At 35.9% G+C, this 9,418-nt stretch overlaps 1 protein-coding gene across 2 annotated transcripts; it reads left to right on the forward strand.

Moving 5' to 3' along the window:
- Positions 1-4,292: 4,292 nt before the first annotated feature.
- LOC147866684 (uncharacterized) lies at positions 4,293-7,013 on the forward strand. 2 transcript variants are annotated; one of them, XM_087317139.1, is made up of 3 exons: positions 4,293-4,809; positions 4,892-5,479; positions 6,466-7,013. In XM_087317139.1, the coding sequence occupies exons 2-3, from the start codon at positions 5,050-5,052 to the stop codon at positions 6,771-6,773; spliced, it is 738 nt and encodes a 245-aa protein (XP_087173265.1). In that variant the 5' UTR covers positions 4,293-4,809; positions 4,892-5,049; the 3' UTR covers positions 6,774-7,013. The 2 variants fall into 2 exon arrangements, with proteins under 2 accessions (XP_087173265.1, XP_087173264.1); XM_087317138.1 differs by having other exon boundaries at positions 4,293-5,479.
- Positions 7,014-9,418: the final 2,405 nt, after the last annotated feature.

Here is a 9,418-nt window from a genome sequence, read left to right on the forward strand (position 1 = left end):
CAATTACAAAGGCAATTACCTCATTCTAACTATATCACAATAATGATACATCACACTCTCATAAGGTTTGCCCTATTTGTATTTATACCAATACAACTTTCTGGGCAATTTACAGATATAGCCCACAAGGGGCACATTATAGTCTCCCGTTTTTGGTTTCGGTTTTTTATCTGGGCCGAATTCCACCCGATTCGGCTTGTACTCTTCTTCCCATCCGAAGGGACCTGTTTTCCCAACACATACGATGTCCATTACGACCAAAATGGCAATCAATTCAATTAATCTATCACTTCAGGGGTTGGGACTCCATTTATGGTTATGCCAAATATTGGTTGGTTTCGTGTATATATACGTGTAGTATCAACATGCTCTTGTTCCACAAATCTCCATGTGTTGCACCAGTATAACATCATTTGACGATCATGATATTGTTGATAAATCTACCTTGCTAGTGGTTATTCCATTTATCTAAACATTGCACACACAAACTAATAGAGAAGAACCCATTATTATACTTGAGGGCTAGAGTAGATATACTACGCGAGGGCATTCCTAATCTTATTGTTGCTTCCAAAAGAATAACACAACAATATAGTAGTGCCTACTCGAAATCTTCTTGCAACTCCTTTGTACATCTTGTATGGGCCAAAAAATGCACAATAAGAATGGGAGGTACAATTGATAATGCAACATCAACGATAAACACAATTCAACATAGATTACATTGAGAATCATAGAGATAGAAAACAATGAAATTATATCACACTTGTACAACACTCGTACAAAACTTGTCTAATAGTAAATTAAAAATCACATGTTATAATTGTGCCATTTGGGCCTTTAAATATGTTGCACAGTAGGTTGATATCACATACTTTAGCTTTTAATGTCTATTCGTTGGGCCATATGATCAACAATCCCATACTAGAAAAAGCCCTCTGGCCTAAATAAGTATGTTCACTTATTCTATTATTTTACATTGTGGCTTTCATATAATTTCATGTTAGACTACCAAGACTTTGGCACATCAGATTTCACGGAGAAACTTAGGCTTTTTATGGAAAAATTGATTGTGATGAATAAAGAGCTAGTAGGGTTACACAATAGGGGGGGTGAGAGTTCAACCATGGACTCGATGACTTCATCTTCGACAACTTCATCCAACATGGTTGGGGTCAAGGTTTTCATCTTCAGCCAGTGGCCACTTTGGTCAGAAAAGCTCTTATAAGTAGAATGATAATCAGTAATATATTCAATATTATAATTATATATGTGGAATTACATCATCATACATGGGACAATTAAAATTGCAATGCTTAGAACTTTCATCTATGGTATTAGGTTCCTAATATGCAATACAAGAGAAAATACACAAATTGACTTACAATCAATAACAATTCTTTAGTGAAAATTACCAAGCTTTTAGTTTATATGTATAAAAAATTCAAAAGTTTGTATTATATTTTCAAAATTATTTGTATATGTATGCTTGACCAAACCATGAACTCCTAATCACATGAAAATTAAGATTAATCACATAGGTATGTTTCATTTGAAAGCCCACACTCGTTAAACTTCTAATTCTTTCAACTTGGACATGCACACTTTCTAATTAGAGGCATACCTAGCAAAACAATTTTACAATTTTCCAAGTTCGGTTTCCACTTTCTAACAAATAAATTAGTGATACAATGTTTTGATTAGCTTGAAAATTCTCCTAGTTACGGTAAAAAGAAATCTTCATGGCCTTACAAAATTTTAAAGGCATACTTACTAGATCTTGATCTTAATTTCCTCATGACTAGGACCCTAGCTTTGAAGTTTGACCAAATAAAAACACACACACACACACACACACCCCACATTATATTTAACTTTGAATAATAACCAAACATAGTTTGTCCATAGTTTAGTAATTTTCCGTATGCCTACAGGAGTTATTGTACCTTGGGTTTGTGGTCCTGATTCCTATGAATCCGTGGTTAAGGGACAACGCACGTTCCACTGGCAATGACATTAAACTTGGAAACAACCTACCATTGTGGAAGCTTTTTGGTACACTTTCAATCAAAATAAAGTGATGATACATTCAATAATAAATCACTTTTACGAATACATGGGACTCTTCATAGACGTAGAAACATAAAAAGAGAACAAATTCATGTTGAGTAATAAAATTTCATTTCTCTTGCATCTTAGCTTTAGTATAACCATTAGGTCATGGGAAATTGATGAGAGCCTTAACAATTGGGTTTAGTGAGCAGTCACAACCTAATTGTGCATAATTAACCACCTTCCACCAAATATTAACGTTGAACAATCAATTTGTGTACTTGGATGTTTACCTTAATATTAACATTGTGTATGGATTCAAGTTGGCAAACACATCTGACACAAATACACCATCCAATGTGTTCATTTCCTCCTCTTGAGACCGATTGTCCCTTTAGATGCGACACACAACGTATTCACCAAGTTTTCTAATCAGGTCACAAGTCTCAACATTTTCTCAATGCTTTATTTTGCCCTCCATCAAGTACAACTATGTCGTGTCCTTTTTCTTTTGTTCTTATATGGACTCCATCCCAAGGACCCCATATCATCCTAGTTTTGATGATTTTTGAGACCGTTCACATCTCAAAAAATCTTATGTGGTCTCGATTGTGAGCACACATTAGGTACCTTTCACAATAAGGACTCTGAAAAAGCCGACCTTTTGTCCCGCTATACTTTCATTGCATGACTACATAATTGAACGTGGGTATTATTTGAAACTATAGGCATTACTTTGGAAATTCATGAAAGGAATAGGAAAACAAAATAACAATTTTTGTGAGGACACCGATTTTTGAGATGCACATTAGACAAATGAGCTGATAAATGACAAAAAAACAAAAATAATAGTGTTTTTTTATTAGGGGTTGTGAGGAGTTTTGAGATGCACATCAAATGAAACTATTCATTGATTAGAACCTACGTAAGAGTAAAATAAACAGAGCCTCCAAACAATTATAAACTCAAATCATTTTAACGCAATGAAAAAGCTCAAATATAATGAAAGAACATTCATTTAAATGTCATAAAAATTACACTGTCGAGAGTGATGGACATGGACAACCAAACATTGAAATTGTATCATTAGTTGGGGTCTGAAATACATTGTTTTGTTAACCGCAACCATAACAAAAATATATGTGTTGAAGAAGGTAAACAATCCAGGGCCTGAACTTCCGAAGTCCACGATTAGACAGTGTTTTGTGTTCGGAAAACCCTCGACATTGACCCCAACATTTCTAGTATCATGTGATAGAGATGCATTTTAAATGTTGACTCCGCAATGCGATACCGTTTTACTTGAAGACAAACCTCATGTTGATACCACCGCTTTCAATTACTTGTTGAGCTCTCAATCCTTGCCATGGGCTTGTGGGATCCCATAGATCATCTTCAAGCTTCCATTTTTGTGGTGGTGGTGGTGGGTTACACCATAGCATCTAAAGTCATAAATTTGAGAGAACCCAAGTTCGATCCTCATCACGGGCTACTTCCCCATCTCATAGTTCACAATCTGTCTCTCGTGGATCTTAAAAAAATAATCTATCTTTCTATATCCGTAGGCAGGATCGAAGGATTGAATGAAACCAAGCGATTGACTAGGGATTGTTGCCAGAGTTTCTTTTGCCGAAATGACGACATCTCTCTTGCAAAATGACAACATCTCTCTTTGGCTTGCTCTAAAGGTGTGGGAGGAAAGTGTGGAGAGATGGGAAGGGTAGAATGTGGGTCACTCCCCAAAGGCATATATGGCTATGGAGGGGGATAATAGACTATAGTTAGAACTTAGGAGGAATTCAGTAAACATGGATAGGGCATCATCATCATCATCATCATCACAACCATCATCATCATTATTGTTATTATTCAATCTGTTTGCTTTTGTTTTCCTTGTTTAGAAAAAGCTTTTCTTCTCCTTCTCTTTGTCCCACTTAGCTAGTTAGGCCAGTTAAACATCAGGAACAGAGAGAAACACTCTGTTTTCTTTCTTTCTTGCAGGGTTTCTGTTGTGTCTTCTTCTTATTTTTAGAGAAACAAACCAGAAATCCCACTCCTTTTTATTTATAGTTTATATCACTGATTTATACATCATTATTTCTATTTATTTAAATAATTTTTATTATTAATACAGCTCTCTTTCTTTCTTTCTTTCTCTAAGTAAGTCAATCTGAATTTCTATTTTAATAGAGAAAAGATTGAGAACACACACACATACACACACACAGAGGCAGAAACAGAGCTCAAAAAAGGAATAAAGAAAATTTTCCTGTTTGTTTAAATCCCTTATCTAGAAAATTCTCAGGAAAAAGCCCAAGGTCAGATCTTGGGTGTGGCTTTATTTTTCTTGCTCTTATTGCTTTTTTTTTTGTTTATTTTTCCACTTGGCAGAGTTCTAAAACACTCTGTATATGGATCTTTGAAAGTTTTCTTTTTCTTTTTATTCTCTCTCTTTTTTCCGAGGAGAATAAAAAACAGAGAGCACAAACACACACACACACACACAAGAAAAAAGAAACATTCAAATTGCCCTGTTTTATAAATAATATGCTATCAATAAATTATATGTAAAAGAAGAGGATGCAGATGATATAAGGGGGTCATGATGAAGAAGAAGATGATAATTTATATTGAGCGAAGCTTTTAACCCCAAACCATGAAAGCCTATACATTTTGTCGCATTAATAGATTAACTGTATCTGATCTGCAGACAGAAGGAACTCACGTAGAGAAGCAAGACAGAAGAAGAAGAAGAAGGTTAAGATTAAGAAGAAGAAATATAGTGTTCAGAAGATTAAACTGCAGAAGATGAGTACGTTTCTTTTTTCTTGTTGTGCAGATGTTGGTACTGTGTGAAGATTTGAATTTCAATATAGTGGGAGAAGATTGAAAAGATGAAGGTTGAAGCAGAATATTGAAGAGGAGGTTGTTTTTCTTACCACATATATATATATATATATGTACTGTTGTGTGAAGAATTGATTCTTTTCAGTAACAATGAGAGGAGATACATATAGATATGGAAATCTTTTTAGCTCTTCTCCAGCAGTTGGGTTTTGGGCGGTCATAGCTGTTTCAGGTAGTGTTGCCCTTCTCACTTTTTGGAAGAAAAGGCTATGGTCTCATCATCATCATCATCATCATGTCTCTACTACCCCTTGTATTTGTAATCATATTAGCAGTAGTAGTAATGGTAGTAGTGGTGATGATGATGTTGGTACTAGTACTTCTTTAGCACTTGATTGTGATGAAGTGCAAGAAAAGACTCTGGAATCATCTTCTAAACAAAACACCCAACAAGTTGATGATGATAAGAGGATATCAAAACAAGTTGTTAACCATGGTGTTGTTGATGGTGATGATGATGATGATGATGACAAGAAGATGCCCAAGCAAGCCCTCCAAAGCTCTTTGGTAACATCTTCAGGTTAGTATGTGTACATTTATGATTCCTAATGTGGATTGTTATGCTTTGTTGTGTGGATCTCTGTGATCCATTATGTGGATCTTTAAGTTCTGTTATGTGAATCTTTGTGCGCCATTATGTAAACCTTTTTGTTTCAGTTTCTTTTGTGAACTCAAATCTTTACGATTCATTATATATGAATTCAAAAAAATCCTTCTAGTAGCATAATAATCCTTTCATTAGTTTCCCTCTTATGACTTAAAGAATAGTGATACAGTTTACATGCATGCCCAGAGTCCATGCAAATCTTCATGATTCCCTGTAAAAGTATAATCTACTTCAGCTTCATTTTGTGGATCTTTATGCTCTGTTGTGTAAATCTTTATGAGTCATTTTGCGAAGATCTGACATGTCATTTGTTTGAACCTTGATTGTTGCTTGTAATGGGAACTATTAAAGATCTATGGAATGCTTTCCTGTGAATCTTTATCATTCATCCTGTGAATATTTATGCTTCATTTGTGTTATGCTTGATTATGTGAACCCTCATGATTTGAAATGATGTGGATTATGCACGGTAGTTTGTTTGGATGGGAATCTTTGTGCATGATTATGTTTATGGTTTCCAAGCGTTGTGCTTGACTATGTGGGCCTTCGCAATGGATTATGTGGATACTTTTGAATCTTCATGCTTGATTATGTGCCTCTCTATAATTGATTATAGATCATTGTACTTTATTGTGTGAGTATTTGTGGGCTCATTGTGTGAATCATCGACGTAAAATCGTCTATATAACATGCAATCTAGACCTATTTAGGAGACTCCTCATGTATGTTGATTTTACATGAATACAAATTCCATCATTATCTCCTCTTTAAATGGAACCCTTATGTGTGCAAGTAATATATAAAGAAAAAACATTCGATTTACATATGATGATTTGATCTGAGAGCATGCGCTTATTGACTTTCATTGACTTATCTAATGCAATTGTTTCTATCCTAAGGTAAGAAAGCTCGGCCAGTTGTATTGAAGAAAGTCCGGTTTGCACCCGATGTGGTGGAGCCATCTGGCGATGGCCATGAATACCGATGCCGAAATCAAGCCATCCACAATGCCCATAGCAACAAGGTCTACCACAAGAAGCAAGAACATGAGGGTCTATATCACAGCAATGCTTTGAGTTCTCATAGATCCAAGTCATTGGGTTCGAAAGCTCGAACTACAGCTAAACCTTGTTTGCCCGAAAATAGGATGATGTTGTATGGTGGGATGCATCGGTATAAGACATTACTGGCTCTTCATTGGGGGTAGTAATAGTTTTTCACTCGATTCTTTGGACAAAAGTTTACTTACATTATAGCTGTAATTCTGCATTTTTTGGATCGAACTAAGTCTATTGAGACCACATCCAAAGGGCGATGATATCATGTATGTACATAACACATACTTGATGTCTACTTCCTAAAATGAAATGTAGTTTTGATGTAACTCATCTCTTGACCTTGTGTTTGTTTTTAAGTATCTTTAACTATTTGATTGCTACAATCCTTAATTAACACCTGTTTTTAGAATTATTTATGTTTGCCTAAACAAAATATAATCTTTAAAAAAGGTTTTGCTAGACTGTGCACGCGAAATGTTTTCGATGACTCAGTATATCATAGTTTTATGGCAGAACTAGTGATAGTGATATTTAATTTAAGTGAAATGTCTGTTCTCATCCTCCAGAATTTGCATGTAAAGGCCATCAGATGACAATATCAGATGTTCTCATAATTTAGCAATCTCTATGGTAGACACATGAAGAGCAAGAGGTCTCCATGATACATTTGATTCCCTCACCTTCTCAAGAATAGGGTAGTTCTCAATTGAGCATGGTGAAAAAGAAATTTGCATGTACAGAACATCGGCAAGAAAGAAGTATGCCTTAAGAAGAACTTAGGGGTAACATGCTTTTGGTGTTGTCATGGGTCTCATATTGATGCGTGAAATTGTGTGAAGAATTCTTCGTAAGTTTTTGTGGCAACTCTTGGTGTTTGTTATTAGAAGATTGAAAGCATGAGAATGTTGCAACTAGCGGGCATCTTGATAGTGTAGCTAGCGATATAAACCAATACATTTACACTACTTAAAATATGAATTTAAAACTCCACAAATTTCAAAAAATTCGCTTGATTATTTTTCTTTAATGTTTTTATCTTTGATTTTGTCTACTAGTCACCCTTTAGCCTCGTTGTTTTATTTTTTGGTGTAAACATTGATTATTGGTAGGCTCGTCACCCGTACAAGTATGCCAAGTACTTGTTAAGAATTTAGAAAATAAGATTACTCAAAGAATTCACTGCCCCTACCTTTTTGTACTAGGTGCTTTTATTGCATAAGGGAGGATTAGTGTTGAGCTTCGTAAGGCCAATTCAACATTTAGAGATAAATATCCTCTTAGGTTCATAAGGTTGGGTCGCCTCTAATATTTAGAGCCAAGTTGCCCCTTGCATGTAAGGTCATTTAGCGTACATTGGCCAATCAGATATGAGGTTGACTCACGTTATGTAAACATGTGTGTGTGCATTGCCCAAGTGGGATTGCGGGGCCATGAACTTAGGAGGACGTCATGTCATGAGAAAGGTACTTACAACCTTCGTGGGGTGTTATTCTCATGTGACCGACCCAAATTTGTATTCCAAGGGGTGCTCAAGCATTCCATGGGCGTGTGTGCATTCAAATGGGTGTGTGCCTTGTAGGGATGCATGAGCATCAAAAGAGTGCGTGTGCGGATTTGACTGCTTTCTGCTCTCACTCGAAACCGTGACCTGACGTGTTCAACAAAAATTACAACCAACAAATACTAGATTTAGAACCACACATGTTTGATTACAACATGAAATCATTTTTTGCATTGGTTGTGACGTAAAGGGATTATAAAGTAAATGAGAAAGATAAGGTATGAAGGAAGATATCGTGTTTTGGTGACCTGAGCTCACGATTGACAATACTCTTGCCTCTCACTCTCTATCGCTCATACCCTAATCGATCCACCATACATTGTGTTTCTAATTGACCTAAATTACTACATTAGCACAAAAGTTCTCTCTTTTAGTTCACAACAAGAAACACCTTAAATGCCAAAACTTGAGGCCATAGAACAAGAACTTGCCAAAGTATAGGATTCTTTTCTTTGACTCTCATATTAGTGTAGGTATGTTAGACCCCATGCACACACTCAAATGGGGCAAGAGACTTTTGGACAAACCCCAAACCAAGATTGTATGAACAAATATTGCTGGGCAAACCTCTTTGCTTTGGGGATCCATAACATATTTGTAAGGCCAATGCATACCCATGATGGGGATCTAAAACAAAATCGGAACCCCATACTAGGGATTCTTCTATACTATAAAACACTTCACAATTTTTGTAGTAGCTAAATGGTGTAGGCATTTTTTTGATGGCTATTCAATGATGACATATTTGTGACCTTTTATAGTCGGGCTCCCAATACTAGGCATAACTACCAAAAATTTAATTTGGAAGGAACAATGTAGCAAGGAGTTCCTCCTATGGTTCCACCTTTGAAAGTCAAAAGACCACTAGGCTATGTTGTACAAGAAAATATCAAACAATAGAACAACATAATAGCATGAGTGCCCTCACTTAACCAATGTCGATCTCCAATAAGGCCAAAACTCAATGACCAGCCAATACCCCCACATGGTGAGTGAGCGTCCAATAAAATAAAAGTATTACAAATGCCAATCAATATCGTTATGAGTAGGCATATACTATCTTTTTATGCCAACCAAACCACCTCAAACTAACTCACATATCCAAGACCTAATGGATTAGTTTCAGCAAGAGCCCATGTTCCAAGGTTGTGTGAGAGGCTATATAGTCTCAAAATGGCCCAAAAAGGAAACAACAATGACTAAAGCTATTATTGGCCACCACATCTAATATAA

The sequence above is a fragment of the Azolla caroliniana genome, unplaced genomic scaffold (genome assembly GCF_043228905.1).
Source record: "Azolla caroliniana isolate FFs.n. ecotype wild unplaced genomic scaffold, voAzoCaro1.0.p SCAF_3, whole genome shotgun sequence".
NCBI classification, from domain to species: Eukaryota; Viridiplantae; Streptophyta; class Polypodiopsida; order Salviniales; family Salviniaceae; genus Azolla; species Azolla caroliniana.